At 35.1% G+C, this 14,772-nt stretch overlaps 3 protein-coding genes across 5 annotated transcripts in view; 1 reads left to right on the top strand and 2 right to left on the bottom strand.

Moving 5' to 3' along the window:
* Positions 1 to 1,240, bottom strand: part of LOC107737543 (zinc finger and BTB domain-containing protein 17-like) — a 12,415-nt gene extending 11,175 nt beyond the window's left edge. For 2 of the 3 annotated variants that reach the window (XM_016549050.1, XM_016549051.1), the window contains exon 1: positions 1,065 to 1,239. The gene's annotated coding sequence lies outside the window, so the exon portion shown is untranslated. Of the gene's footprint in view, positions 1 to 1,064 lie in introns of all 3 variants that reach the window. The other variant, XM_016549049.1, reaches the window with a different exon arrangement.
* A 782-nt stretch (positions 1,241 to 2,022) lies between these two features.
* LOC107737544 (heat shock protein beta-7-like) lies at positions 2,023 to 5,586 on the bottom strand. The gene is made up of 3 exons (XM_016549053.1): positions 4,919 to 5,586; positions 2,804 to 2,937; positions 2,023 to 2,718 (listed from the first exon to the last, which is right to left on the bottom strand). Exons 1-3 carry the CDS (start codon positions 5,085 to 5,087, stop codon positions 2,539 to 2,541), a joined length of 483 nt encoding a protein of 160 aa, XP_016404539.1. The 5' UTR covers positions 5,088 to 5,586; the 3' UTR covers positions 2,023 to 2,538.
* Positions 5,587 to 10,701: 5,115 nt separating this feature from the next.
* LOC107737667 (chloride channel protein ClC-Kb-like) overlaps positions 10,702 to 14,772 on the top strand; it is an 8,925-nt gene continuing 4,854 nt past the window's right edge. The window contains exons 1-12 of the mRNA XM_016549258.1: positions 10,702 to 10,858; positions 10,965 to 11,096; positions 11,293 to 11,421; positions 12,196 to 12,335; positions 12,437 to 12,514; positions 12,639 to 12,714; positions 12,832 to 12,957; positions 13,164 to 13,248; positions 13,383 to 13,484; positions 13,872 to 13,956; positions 14,054 to 14,218; positions 14,345 to 14,414. Coding sequence (XP_016404744.1) covers positions 10,702 to 10,858; positions 10,965 to 11,096; positions 11,293 to 11,421; positions 12,196 to 12,335; positions 12,437 to 12,514; positions 12,639 to 12,714; positions 12,832 to 12,957; positions 13,164 to 13,248; positions 13,383 to 13,484; positions 13,872 to 13,956; positions 14,054 to 14,218; positions 14,345 to 14,414 — 1,345 coding nt within the window. The remainder of the gene's footprint in view (positions 10,859 to 10,964; positions 11,097 to 11,292; positions 11,422 to 12,195; positions 12,336 to 12,436; positions 12,515 to 12,638; positions 12,715 to 12,831; positions 12,958 to 13,163; positions 13,249 to 13,382; positions 13,485 to 13,871; positions 13,957 to 14,053; positions 14,219 to 14,344; positions 14,415 to 14,772) is intronic.

Below are 14,772 nucleotides of genomic sequence, written 5' to 3'. Positions count from 1 at the left end.
TGTGTATATATATATATATATATTTCTATTAATTTTTGTTTAGTTTTAATATTTTAATGCATCAAGTTAAACAAAGTGAAAAAGCAACTAGATAGAAAAAAATAAGTTTAAGTTTTTTTATTTTTCTATTTTTTTTTTTTGTTAAATTAAAGGAATTAAATAGTTTTAGTTTAGTAATTTTATTTATATTTTTTGTTAACTACAACAACCCTGCCACTTATCTGAATATAAGGGGAAAGTCTCCTCCTCAGTATCTATAGTGATTATAGCCATATGATTAAACTTCTTTGTACTTTTCCAAGCAAGTAATTTCACAATTTTAAGTACTAAAACGAAAGATTTATTCTTGTTCTTTGATGTACATCTAATTAAAACTGTACTGCTGTGTTGTCTATATATAAATAGACGTATATATCCCTTCTTATGGTAGTCAATTGTTTTGCAATATTGTCTTTGTATCTGAATAATATGTACTCATTTCAACAGAATTAATTATCTAATATCTAATCTACAGTACAAAAGTATCCATCCATGGTGCATTATTCTCATTATGATTCAGTGCATGTAAGTTACATTGCCAGACATTAATCATCCAACAGACTTCATTATTTACTTCAAATCAACAAACATCATTAACTTATGTAACAGTCCTTGTGTGTTTCTGTGCGACACTGAAACGTTTATCTCGAGCTCGGGACATTTTGTCCAGCATTTAAATGTAATCTATCATTGTCAGCCCGAGACGAGTCGAGCACAATGATGTCTGATTGTCTGGCTTTAGCGAGTAAATTTGACAAGTGATTTGACGAGCAACTGCGCAATTCCCCAACAAGAATGTGTATGACGATGTTGCGGATTGATTAGGAGTCCTCTCTCTCTGTTTCTCAGCTCCGGGATTAATTCAGTTTGCCTGGCCCTGCTGCTGGGTCAAGATGGCGCTAACAGAGGCGGCCTATAATCCTGCCTCTTCTTTGCTTATTTTAGCTGTGCGTTTGTTTAGAGAGTTAGCTGAAGATTAGTCCTAAAAACAATCGGAAAATTGCGTCTTGTTTGACGTTCTTTACCTCATATAACGGACGAGTTCCTAGCTTTCCCCCGACTTCAGCTGATCCGTCCAATCGAATGTTTCGGTGATCGATCTCAGTGCTCAGCCTCGACGCGCCGCCATCTTCTGCTCTCTGATCGATTGATAATGGCCGAGCGAATGGCTGGCAGTTAAGCTCAACTGCGCATGCGCGAACCTTTCCTGTAAAAAATTTTTTGACCACATGACGGCGACATTTAGCTGTTATTAAATACACACTGATCTAATCATAATAGCAGAGTGAGGAAGTATTTATAAAATAAAACACAGTTAGGTTATAAATTGGGTTTTTAATGCATTTTAAACCCTACCACGAGTTACATATTAAAATATGGTTTCAAATGATATATGCAAATCTAAGGGGGCAATTTTTAGTGCACATTTTAGTCATTAACTAAACCTTAAGTGAACCATTATGTAGCTTTGGGCAAAAATGGCAGGCCTATTTCTTTTCTTATTTAGATAATTGGATGTACTTATAAATTAAGCTTATGAAAGCCATTATGTTCCCAATTCACAATCAAATCAGATCTGTAATAAGCCTAAAACTCATGTAATGTTCATATAACACACACTTTAAGTGCTAGAAAACATTGTCTAAACCAGCTGGTTTTCTTGTCTTAGCTGGTCACCCATTTTGGTTTTAAAGGGGTTAAAGGGGCATTGATTAAGCTTTGAGACTAGCTGATTTCGAAAGAACTGTAAAGAAATAATGGCTTAATATGTATAACAGGTGCTTATTTGCATACATTTGTATGTGATACAACACAGTGACAGGTTGATGGATGACATAAAGCTCAAAAATAGTAGATAAGACTGAATAATAACAGCCAACTCTATTTCTAGAAGAAGTACTCACAGAGTGCCTGTCACTTGCTCATGATGTCCAATGTAACGGAAGAGGACAAGACCCAAATCATTGACTCGCAAGCTCAAAATACTCATCAAAGGTGTTCTGGTTTTATTATCTTCTAAAATAGTGTTTAAATCACCCAACACAATACAGTTTTACAGTTAGAAAATATACCTTTTGATAACAATAACAATCAGTTCAATGAATAGGTTTCTCTTCTGATAGTTTGTCATACAACAAGCTCCAAATGTCTTAGACAACTACTCCTAAAAATGATTTTCAATGCATTTCAAATTATATTATCAGCAAAACGTTTGAGGGAAAAGTTAACTTTTTAAAAAATATTTGAGTATTTGGTTTGTCCTCCTGTTGATTTCATGACAGCAGCATTCAAGCTACATGAACTTCAAACATTTGTATAAATTGACATTAGCAGTGCATTTGTCTTAAATGTTTCGAATACATGTGACAGGATTAAATTCCACCCAAGTCTAATGAGAAGTAATGAGAGAAGGTCATGGAGGAATGACAAAGCAGGACTAAGTAACTATTATCAAGGTCATTTATCACAGGAAAACAGATACAGCAGGAGAGGAAAGATCTAAATTTTGATCTCTGTGCGGAACGTCTGTGCGTGCTCCAGTTTTGCAGTGTTTCTCTGTGCTTTTATAGTGAGAGTCCCATCAGCCCCTAAACTTGACTTCACCGAGGTGGGGTCTACATCCTCAGGTAGCTGGCATTTATGGGTAAAAGTGTTTATCACTGTTCCATCAGTAGCAAGCTGTTGAATAAATAATGCATACATAAGGGATCAAGTGATATTCTGAAAATTCTTTTGTATTATGCCGAGGCCCCTGTCTGTTTACCTTTTCAGCATGAACTTCAATCTGATTGTTTGAGGTGGTGACTATCACATCCTCAGGTGAGAAGTCTCGGACATCCACTGTGAATTGGTATGTGTCTCCCAGAGTCTTGATGTTTCCAGCTGTCCCTGTTCTGTCTAAAGGAAAAAATACAATCTAATATTATTATACGGCTCTCAGTAATAGGATCACTTGCCAGCTCGCTCTCTCTTCTTTCATACAAACGCAACTGGTGCCATCTTGTATTTCAATTTTATATTGTTTGTAAAAAAACAGATGTTTGGGATTTAAATATTAATTGGCCTATTACTGTTAAGTATTGCACTGCTGTTGCTAGGCAGATTGTTTTATAGCCAACATTGTAAAGGTTTGGTCACATGTACCATTGTTTGGCAAATTTTCACAGGCCAACTTCAATCATTTCAATACAAATCCACTCAAGTGGTAATTGGGTAAAGGGTGAAAGATTTCCCCACACAGATTTCACCATGGGTTCAAGTTGGTCACACTGCATTTGCCACGTTTACTAACAAAAAGCTGCTTGGTTTGAAAGTGACTTTCTTTGTCAGCTGTGCTTCATAAATTGATACGCTATATTATTGACAATAGACAATGGACTAATGTTACCGCACCTTAATGGTCTCCTGAGTTCTGATTAACTAGCGGAAGCATAAAATAACATAGAGTCAAGCATATAGAACTGCATCAGATCAAATCAAAATTCCATGTCCATGCTTCCCCCTTCAGTTTTTTTTAACTTCAAGGACAGCTTTATTCTATATATAAATGCATTCTATGTGAATGAAACTATAATTAAAGTAATAATCTTTTGGGTATTCCTCACTTATTGATCACTCAACAGATGTACATTTATTTGTATACCATTTATTTATATATATATATATATATATATATATATATATTAGAACATAATTACTGGCTTTAATTTATAATTACTTGCTTTTATTATATATACACTACCAGTCAAATGTTTTTGGGCAGTAAGATAAATAAAAAAAAAAGTAAAATAACTGCTTTCTATTTGAATATATTTTAAAATGTAATTTATTCCTGTGATGACAATGCTAAATTTTCAGCATCATTACTCCAGCCTTCCGTGTCACATGATCCTTCAGAAACCATTCTAATATGCTGATTTGCTGTTCAAGAAAATGTTTTTATTATTATCAATATTTAAAACAGTTGAGTACATTTTTTTCAGGATTCTTTGATGAGTAGAAAAATCCAAAGATCAGCATTTAGAATTCTTTAAAAAAAAATAATAAAATCTTGCTGTCCAAAAACTTTTAGACATGATCAAAAACTACTGTAATATGGCTTATTTGTAGATTGTACAGAATATTGCTCTGTCCATTATTTTGTGTGTGTTCATGTAGAAAGTGCCATAAAAGTCACCAGGGTTTGTTAAATTCTATTTACGTCACAAAACATAAAATCTGATTAAGTCACAACATAAAATATTTATGTTTAAAATGGCCTAAGACCCCCAGAGGTTTCATTAAATCTCATGCATATACTCTCAATTACATTACACAAGCACTATTATGCTACAAATGGACATTCCTGTGCATTAATATCCCTTTCTAATGATGTGTGAAAATATGCCTTGGTGAATCCAGCACTTCATATCCATATATATTACGCTCAGCAACAGACTGCCCTTGCACTGTTAAGTCATTCCCCAACAGTGAAGTCACCGCATTGGCTCTGGCCCAAAACATTCCCTATGTTACCCTCTCTCTGCCCCCCAGGTGCCCTTGTATATCTGTTGTGTTTTACACACACTTCTAAACATACAAGGATGCAACTGTGAATATAAAATACATGTCTTCACATACACATTCCACACAGACAAACAGTCAAATGTCTCATGCAGTCTTGAAATTCATATACCATAAATAAATGTTCAGGCCTCATGCAGTTACACATTGTAAAGTCAGTATCCACTATTTTATGTACAGAAAATGTCATTAGAAAGTGAAAGTAAACAATAAATTCTTATTCACATTAAAGACAAATAAAATTTTTAATTAGCAGTTTATTTTACATTAGGCTATAAAGATCCATAAAGAAATGGAACCAGGCTTAATAACTCACTTGGAAATCCCAAAGCATCTTTAGGGCACATGAAAGATCCAAAGTCCTCAGCGAAGAGTCCCCGGCTCTTCTCCATGTATGGGTTTGTTGAGGTTGAGGATGAAGATGAGGAGGATGTCTGGTGGAAACTGCGCTCCGATCGATAGGCAGAGGAGTTGGTCGCACTCATTAGTGTTTAGACAGTTTCTTTGCCTCAAATCGATATCCGTCAGAGCTTTGAAGTGATACAGTGAGCACTGAATTTATAAATGAAGTAGTTTTGCGCCGTCCTTATTCAAAACACTGTATGAATACACTCTCAAGCCTTAGAACCTTTCTCACTCTTTCTATTAGCGGTCTGTCTGACTGTCTTTTATATGGTGGGTCTAGCCTGAGAGTTTTTACTTCTGTGTGTGTGTGTGTGTGTGTGTGTGTGTTAATTGTGGGATGACAGTGTGCTATAATTATCGTGTGAGGGAGAGGGGCTCTGTGGTCGGAAAAGTTTTGTGTGATGAGGGCTTGAGGTTGAGAAAGGGGCTCTGACAAAGACTCAAAGATAGGAAAGGGAGAGAGATACGGAGGGAGAGAGCGGGGGGGTTGAGTCAACAGCTGGCATTCCAGACACTCGCTCCCTGAAATAGCCATTCCCTTCCTGTCCCGTTCCGTGTGCTCTCCATCCATTTCTCTCCAGCCTGCCATCCGCAGCAATTTGCCGTGATTTGCAAACGCACTCTCGCAAGAGGGGTCAGAAGCTGTCAATCAGAAAATTACAGTCAACACATGTCCTGAGGGTGTTCATCATCTCTGCATAAACAACAATATTGAGGAATGAAAGTTCAGACAGAGGGTTAACAGAAAGATGGAAGGAATGTTGATGAGAGCGTGAAGTTGAGGGACAGATGACGTTAGGAAAATGGATTAGGAGGCATTTGTTTTCGGAGGAGATTTGCTAATAATAGACAATTTGGTGCTGGTTTACTCTTCATTGAAGAAACTGCATGTATTTTTTTCATTTAATTTTCACATGCAGTTTAATGCACTGGTAAAACTGTTTGGTTAACAACATCATCTTTTGTGTTCTGCTGAAGATAGTAGGCCATATATGACATGAGGGGGAGTAAATGACGACAGAATTTTCATTGTTGGGTAAACTGTATTTTTTAGATGTTTATAACTGCAATTAAGGCATTAAATATTTTCAAATTTCTTTGGAGCTTCTGTGATGTCCAGAATGACAAATCTAGTGGCCTCTCATGGCATGTAATCTCACTATATCCTATCACTTTCAAGACTTTCACAGATTGTCTAAATTCAGCCAAAAAACTTTAAACATTAACTCCTACAGCTTGTCACCAATGAAGCTTTTCTAATTTGATTCTGTGCTGGAGAGAGAAAAAGAGAGAGAGAGAGCGCAAGAGCGAGAGAGAGCACTTAATCAGTCAACAGTATAATCGCGACTAGCACAGTTTGTCCTCAGGCTTAGTGTGAGTTCACTTCAGAAAGTTCACTTGATATCCTCCCTTTTCTAATTTGATTCTGTGCTGGAGAGAGAAAAAGAGAGAGAGAGAGCGCAAGAGCGAGAGAGAGCACTTAATCAGTCAACAGTATAATCGCGACTAGCACAGTTTGTCCTCAGGCTTAGTGTGAGTTCACTTCAGAAAGTTCACTTGATATCCTCACTTGATATTCACTTGATAAGTATTCAGCTAGTTTATGGATGTCATTGGACAGCCCTCAGGGAACGGTTTTGTAACAGCATGAATAAACATAAGGGTTTGTGGAGATACATGGGCCAAAATGTGGTTTTAGTTGCTTATAATATTATGTATAATAATCATTTCTTGCACAATATTGTGCAATATTATTACAATTTAAAATAACTGTTTTCTATTTTAATCCAGTCTTCAGTGTCACATGATCCTTCAGAAATCATTCTAATATGGTGATTTGATGCTCAATTATTATTGGTGCTCATTAAAGGATTAAATTACATTTTAAAATATACTGAAATATTAATATTAATATTTTACAGTATTACTGATTTACTGCATTTTGATCAAATAAATGCAGCCTTGGTGAGCATTAAAAAAAACATTTAAAAATCATAATTATTACAAACATGTATATATGATATTCATGCAAATTTAACCAAAGGTAAAGAAGCCAAGGCTTTCATTGTCTTTAATATATAGTTCATATATTACCATTGGTACTTTATGCATGTTGAAACACTTTTTATACAATAAAAACAGGTCCTTGGCCTGAAAATGGTCCAAGGTCCCTTGCAATATACAGTATGTAAACATACATGGAAGCTCAGAGAGAGAGAGTTTGTGTTGTGTTACACTGTTTGTGATTCTGTCAGCTGCTGATCATTACATAATATTGGATTATCATTGTTGCTCAGTGTGAATGGCTTGTTTTGCTATACTGAGGGACAGAAGTACAAGAGCGACAAACAATGCCGTTATAAATACTCAAAACTGAGTCTCAAATTATAGTACCAAAACAAATCATACAATAATAAAGGCTGAGATGGAAAAAAAAATGCATTTAAATAGCCTGGTGGCATCCACACGCCTCATTCAATATATGTTTTTTTTGTTTTGTTTTTTTGCATTTGCGGCTGTCATGATTCTATAAAAACCACCGGCGTCTGGACCCATCTGAGAAAAACGAATGGAAATTGACAGAGAAAATGAACAGAATGCGGAATGACAGAGGGTAGCCGCTCATCAGTCATGGCGGGAGGGAAGGATTATTATTGTGACATTTCACACATATTCACCCTGTGATCCAGTCAATCCTCAAGGAGTAACAGATTGAATCTGTCAGTGGGGATGAAACAATTCCACAATAATCAGGGTATTTTACATATAATAATTTCAAATAAGCTGAAATTTCACCTTTTGTCATGCAGTGAAGTTTGTGCCACAAATTATGGGATACCGCTTGAGAAAAGAATCCAAAACCAAAGGACATGAAATTGTTTCAAGTCGATAAGACAAGTTATCTATTACTTTGTGTTTTTGGGTGTGCAGAGAAAGTGGTTCCATCATAATTAAAGCACTAGCCCATGTGAGCCCTCAGCTAAATTAGTCAATAGTGAAATTATATGAGCATGTGCAACAGTAATGGCTTTATTGCTTGCCTTTGTGTGTAAACAACAAGGAAATGAATAATGCATCTTGCTGTTTGTTTGAAAAGACAAATTTAGTTAGTGCAGATCATCGTGACTATAATATAAATTTCAGAGGGCAAGGTAACACTTTATAATAACGTTCAATTGTAAGTCATTTATAAGTGATTAGTTAATGATGAAATAATAATTTACAAAACATTCATAAGCGATTAATTTTTCATTTTAAAACTAACAAAACATACGAATTATATACTGATCATTTACTAATGGTCTGATCATTTGTTCATCATTAACAAATGTTTATTGAGACAATAGTACAATGTTGACATTTCAATGAATAATAAGTGATTAATAATATATTAACTAGTAACTTATTAACCATTTACTAAGGATCTGTTTGATTATTTCATGATATGCTATTTTTTTAAAGATAACTTACAACAGATTTGTAAATCGTTAGCATATTAGTTAATAATCATTTGTGAACGTATAGTCACGTTTTGTAAATGATTAGTTCATTATCATCTAATCACTTGTAAATGATTGATAACTTAATCTACAAAACAGAGATAAAAATGTTAACATATCTCTTATTAATCATTTATGAACACACAATCATGATTTGTAAAAGATTAGTTAATCATTAACTAATCACTTATAAATGACTTACAACTGAACATTATTATAAAGTGTTACCGTGTGTATAAATATATTTGTATAACTATATATGTAACTATATATGTACTACATAGTCATTCACATTCATATAGTAATGTGTGTGCGAACTATTCACGCAATTAAATATATTGTGATATAGTTGAGATAGTGAATTGCTGGGTTTTTGTTAAATGTGAGCCAAAATCATCACAATTAAAAGAACCAAAGACTTAAACTACAATTTGAGTTGAATTACTGAAATAAATGAACTTTTCCACGACATTCTAATTTATTGAGATGTACCTGTATTATATCACTTGATCCTTTAAGTTACGTCAAATCTAATTTCAACCCACTGTGTTGCCATGACTTTAATAAGACATACAACAGTCTAAAAATTAAAAAAATTAAAATATTTGTTCTTAGTAAACACTTTTGTTCTTATTTACCATCACATATGTTTTCATATATGAAATGCTAATATATAAAAAAGAATGAACTGAGTGTTTCAATAAAGTTATTACATATAAAAAATATAGTGCATGTTTGTATTTTATTGCTATACATATATATTTATATGTATTAATACGTGGTCCATACATTTATTGCAGTATATTGAAAAATATAAGCACTAGTTTCCCATAAATGGAAATGCATTATTTCATATATTGCATTATATATATTTTCTTTCCAGTTTTTACCATATATTTTTATTTTGTAAGGGATAAGATGGCATTGAGAAGCTGATTGTGTGAAATACAGGAGCCAAATGATGCATTATTGTTTTTATTGTCTGAAATAGCTTAATGGAATGCACTGTTGCATGATGAAATTATAATATTACGCATTTCCACCACAGCACTGTGTGATTTGGAAATTCTGTGTGAAATGAAGAAGCTCGGTGAAAATGAAGGTTTGTGTGCGACATTGAGTCAAGTGAATAATTTGTGTGGTGTGTGTGTGATTGCTTTCACCTTGAACGAAGGTTAATGCAATGCGAATTAGTGTTCAAACAGAGACCATATAAGGGGGCAATCCCATTCTAAATTATGCAACACGTGAGAAAAGCTTGGTACACTTTCTAATTCATGCTTCTCTTTTCACCTGTTAAGAAATGTCGCCAGGGCTCATTAAAGCGTGCGAGTGTTATAACAGTCCTGATGACAATTCTAAAGGTCAGTCGGGTTCTATCACTTCCTGCTCTCTCGGCCTTAACAACAAAGATTCATAACACATCACAGGTCATTTCATTAACTGCCTAATTAAAAGTTCCAAAAGGCCACAACGAGTTTTGTCTCAATGACATTTGTGAGATCAAAATGAATTTCACATTGTTCCAATTCAGTGGCTGCCCAGAGGCAAGCAGGAGAGGACGTGCACCATAAATAAGTTAAAGCCTAATTTTCCTTTCAAGCTACATCTAGTAACGCCAGAGTTGATTCTGACCTCAACGGTCTTTCATGTGGAATGAGTCAACGGGCTGAAAGGTGAGCTCTCTTTAAAGTTTATTTTTCAGTTTTCAAATGACTTTGGGTTGCCATTAAATCATTCGGAATATTTTGGAGTATCTGTTTTCTCATTATTAGGAATAATGTGCAGTCAGTCGGACATACTCGCGATGACATTACAATATCCTGCCAATAACTCACCAAAAATGACAAATGTGCGGACATGAAACAATGATTATTATTTTATTACTTTAGCTCTGCTATAATTGTACTTTTAGTAAGATTAATAGCACAGTGAGTGGTTGCCATACAGCGTTGCCATATCACTTTATTTTATCATTTAACGTTACTCACCCTCAAGTTGTTCCAAACCTGTTTGAGTTTCTTTCTTCTGTTGAGAAAAACAAGATATTAATGAAGAATTTTGGTAAACAAACAGTTGACGGTAGCCATTGACTTCCATAGTGTGGAAAAATACTATGGATATCAATCAACTGTTTGGTCACCAACATTCATCAAAATATCTCCTTTTGAAAAATATAGTCGCATTTTAGACAATGGATGAGACTTGTGTAAATGTAAAGCGTCTTGAAGAAAATGAAGAACAGTGCACCGATGAAGAGAAGACAGACCAAGATAAGACAGAGGAAAAGCTAATCAGCTCTAATGAGCGTTCATGGAAACCATGGCAACAATCGCGGTCACGAATCAGAGGTGAGGTGGATCATTTCCTCCGTCATCGATGATCTCACTTTATCAAGCCTCAATGCTGTAAACTCATAATTATCATCTGTAATTTATGTTCTTTTCATTTGGGCAGAGTGTGTGCTGTATGTGAAGAAGTTTCTGGTGTCTTTTGCTAGCATGGAGTGGTACTGTTATGCCCTGTTAGGGATCATCACCGCTCTAATGAGCTTCTTCATGGATATGACTGTAGCCAAGCTGCTGAATGGTGAGCGGTTCCACCATGTCACTCAAAAATGATTCCTACACAATTTACAATGCAAGTGGGGCAGTTAACTGTTTGAGCACTGAAGCATTCTAACAGCTGAGTGGGGCAAGGTCTTTCAAAAACAGACCTGACCTTAGACGCTCTTGCGTTTATCGCACATTGTTAAACCTCAGCCCGTGTTCTTCTCTCTTATTAGCTCACCAATGGCTGTACGGATGTCTGAAGGGTCACCACCTGCTGCAGTTCCTCTGCTGGACGCTTTACCCAGCCTGTCTTTGTGCTCTGTCCACCAGCTTCGCCCACAGCATCTGCCCATTCTCTGCAGGTCAGCTACATATTCATTTGTACACTGTAAAAAAAATGAGGGCATCAGTTTGCATGTTATTATTATTTTATTTTCCATAATTATTTTAAGTAAATATATTCACTGAATTTAAAAGGTTAAATTTCCGTAAGGCCTACCTAATATTTGCTTACATTTAGAATTTTTTTATATAATCGTTTATTAAATATAATTAATATATGATGTGCTGTAAACAATCAAAAAATTGTAAAAAAAAATATATATATATATGAAATGAGTTATTTCGGCCCCCATGTTTTATATATATATATATAAATACTGTATATATAAATAGGATAGATAGATAGATAGATAGATAGATAGATAGATAGATAGATAGATAGATAGATAGATAGATAGATAGATAGATAGATAGATAGATAGATAGATAGATAGATAGATAGATAGATAGATAGATAGATAGATAGATAGATAGATAGATAGATAGATAGATAGATAGATAGATAGATAGATAGATAGATAGATAGATAGATAGATTAGTGATTTCAACCACCATGTTTTAAATATACAAATATATATAATTTAAATATAATCCACTTGGCTCAAAAAACAGTTCTACATGGGCATGACGCTTCTGCTGCCAAAGATTTATTAACAGCAATAAAGACGATTGCTTTGGATTATGCAGATGTTATTAAGCACAGACATGTTTAATCATAAATGAGGAGTATTTCTTGAGAAGGGCTGTCTGGTGCATTTGGTCATGACTCATGCATAATGTGTCTGACCCCTCAGGCTCTGGTGTTCCTGAGGCGAGGGCTATTCTCTTAGGGATGGACATGCCAGATTACCTGTCCCTCTCCAATCTCTTCGCTAAACTGTTTGGCCTGATATGCACACTAGCTTCGGGCAGCACAGTGTTTCTCGGCAAAGTGGTAAGAACCTATCTTACATGCAAATGAGGATGTGGAGCTTATGGATAAATGGACGTTCTGAATATCTTGACCTTTTGCAGTACAATTTATCATCTCAATAGGGTCCATTTGTCCATTTATCTATCATGGTGGGTGCGTTCATGAGTCGCCTGCATGTTTCCTGCCGTGGTGGAAAACAGGTAGCTGAACAGTACTGCAATACATGAACCATGCAGCCCACTTGCATTTTCCATTATGAGGACCAGATTAAAATTGTATAGAAGGCTACTTATGCTAATGACTCTTGTGGCTCCGTTCATTCAGAGAGCAGCTAAAGGAGAAATGCTGGTTGTGGCGTCAGCGGTGGGTGTCGCAAGCTGTTTTGGGGCTCCAGTCAGCGGTAAGTTGACATCATTGTGGTCCGTAAACAAACACAAAGTTGTTACTGTATCTCATCAGTCAATCAGTCTGTCAGTTGACCTTTCCCTGTATATTTATCTCTGTTTCATTGTCATAGGTGTTCTGTTCAGTATAGAAGTGATGGGGACTCATTATTCAGTCAGAGATTATTGTCCCTGCTTCTTTGCAGCGGCTTGCGGCGCAATCACCTTCAGACTACTTTCTGTCTGTAGTAGAGATCAAGGTGAGAGGTTTACACTACCTACAGCGCCCCCTAATGGATGCTTATGGTGTCTTCATAGTAATCTCATCCACCACAGTGCTCTAAGGCTATCAGATAGTCTTGTGGGCTGCTACGAATTTGATTTAAATATGATTGAACTGATCTGGTTTCATTTAAAAGTATATATGAGGGAACTGATTCAATATTTCTTTGATGTATGTCAACAGAAACCATCCAGGCCCTGTTTAAAACCAGCTTTTCTTCTGATCTTCCCTACCAGCCTTTTGAAATATTTATTTTCGCTCTGCTTGGGTAAGTTCTCATGTTGGTGATGGACGGTCATAAGTTAAATACTGCTTACTCATATCTGTTACCTCAGGGGTTGGGTTATATTATTAGCATTCATGAAGCAGTAATTGTTCTGATTATGTTTTCCTCTGATTCAGGCTGTTCTGCAGTATTCTCAGCTGTATTTATTTATTCTGTCATCGCTGGGCTCTGCGTTTTGTCAAAACAAACAAACCCATCAGCAGACTTCTGGCAACAGAGTGAGATGAAAGATTTATTCCCACAGAATGGAAATCATATTGTACAATTTGATAGACTTTCTTTTAGGCCTTTCTTTCTTTCTATGTAGATGAGGTCCAAATGTGTGAGACCACTAGTGCTTCTATTTTGCATTAGTTTTTCTAGTTTTTATAGAATTCAATTCAGAATAGCAATGTGTAACTTTAAATATTTATGTCTTAATTCATAAAATATGCTATTTCCAGGTTTACATTAGATTTTTAATCCTAGATTTGCAACATGGTCTCAGATTTATGGACACCACTGTATGTTGACAGCAGATGTTTGTCTTTTGATTGGATGCCTGGAGATATTTGTTGTGATCTAACCCAGAGCTGCCTCTTGTGTGTATTCGTAATCTTATCCAGAAAGTCACTTTATTCAGCCATAGTGGCATTTCTCCTCGCCTGCTTTACATTTTATCACTCGGCGGGACATTTCATAGCTGCTGAGGTGAGGATAGGCCTATTTATAGAGCATTGGCAGTATATCAAATTTATCTGCTCACTGTTTATGTATTTACTTTCAATTTTTCCTTGTTTTCTAACAGCTCACAATGAAGCAGCTACTTACTTCACTGTTAGACGGCACTTCCTGGTACAGCGTTTCCCAGAATGCATCTGCCCTGCCTGAACCTCAGAAAACATTCTGGCAGGCATGGAACCCACCTGGCAAAAGTTACTTCCAAACACTAGGGTTTTTCATTACTGCAAAGGTGAAATAAAATGAGTATTATGTTTAAAGTAGCAGTTAAGTAGCAATAATTATTACTGTGGTCATAAACTGCTTGTTCAAGAGTTTAAAAAGTTCTCAAAAGCTGATTTCATGATTTCTCTGTAAGGTTGGGCTGTTGGTCGTGGCTTGTACTTTGCCTTTACCTGCTGGCTATTTCATGCCAGTATTTGTTTACGGTAGGTAATTAGGTCATCATATCATGGGATTTACATCATTCTATATACAAACAAACAAATATATAATAGTTATTAAAATGCAATAAAATGTATAATATAAATATGATACAGTATTGAAACAAAATAAAAATAAACCAAAGTCATTATTATGATTATTATTATAAAATAAATGTGTAGTAAATAAAATATGATACAATACTGAAACAAATAAATAATATTTAATATTAATTAATTAATTAATATTAATAATAAATATATAATATTGGAATATTTGAAAAATTAAATAAAAATTCAAAAATAAAAATAATAAAATGTACGAAAATTTTTTTTTTGAAAAACATGTATCTCAAACACAAAT

This window comes from Sinocyclocheilus rhinocerous, unplaced genomic scaffold, assembly GCF_001515625.1.
Source record: "Sinocyclocheilus rhinocerous isolate Xijiao unplaced genomic scaffold, SAMN03320098_v1.1 scaffold72, whole genome shotgun sequence".
Classification (NCBI taxonomy): Eukaryota; Metazoa; Chordata; class Actinopteri; order Cypriniformes; family Cyprinidae; genus Sinocyclocheilus; species Sinocyclocheilus rhinocerous.
The sequence above is the reverse complement of the archived record's forward strand: the minus strand, read 5'-3'. Positions and strand labels throughout refer to the sequence as shown.

Coding starts and splice junctions, on each gene's coding strand:
- LOC107737544 (XM_016549053.1), bottom strand. CDS start 5,087: ATGAGTGCGACCAACTCCTCTGCCTATCGATCGGAGCGCAGTTTCCAC. Junction 2,938..4,918: donor AGATGCTTTGGGATTTCCAA/GTGAGTTATTAA, acceptor TTTTTCCTTTAG/ACAGAACAGGGACAGCTGGA. Junction 2,719..2,803: donor TTGAAGTTCATGCTGAAAAG/GTAAACAGACAG, acceptor TTTATTCAACAG/CTTGCTACTGATGGAACAGT.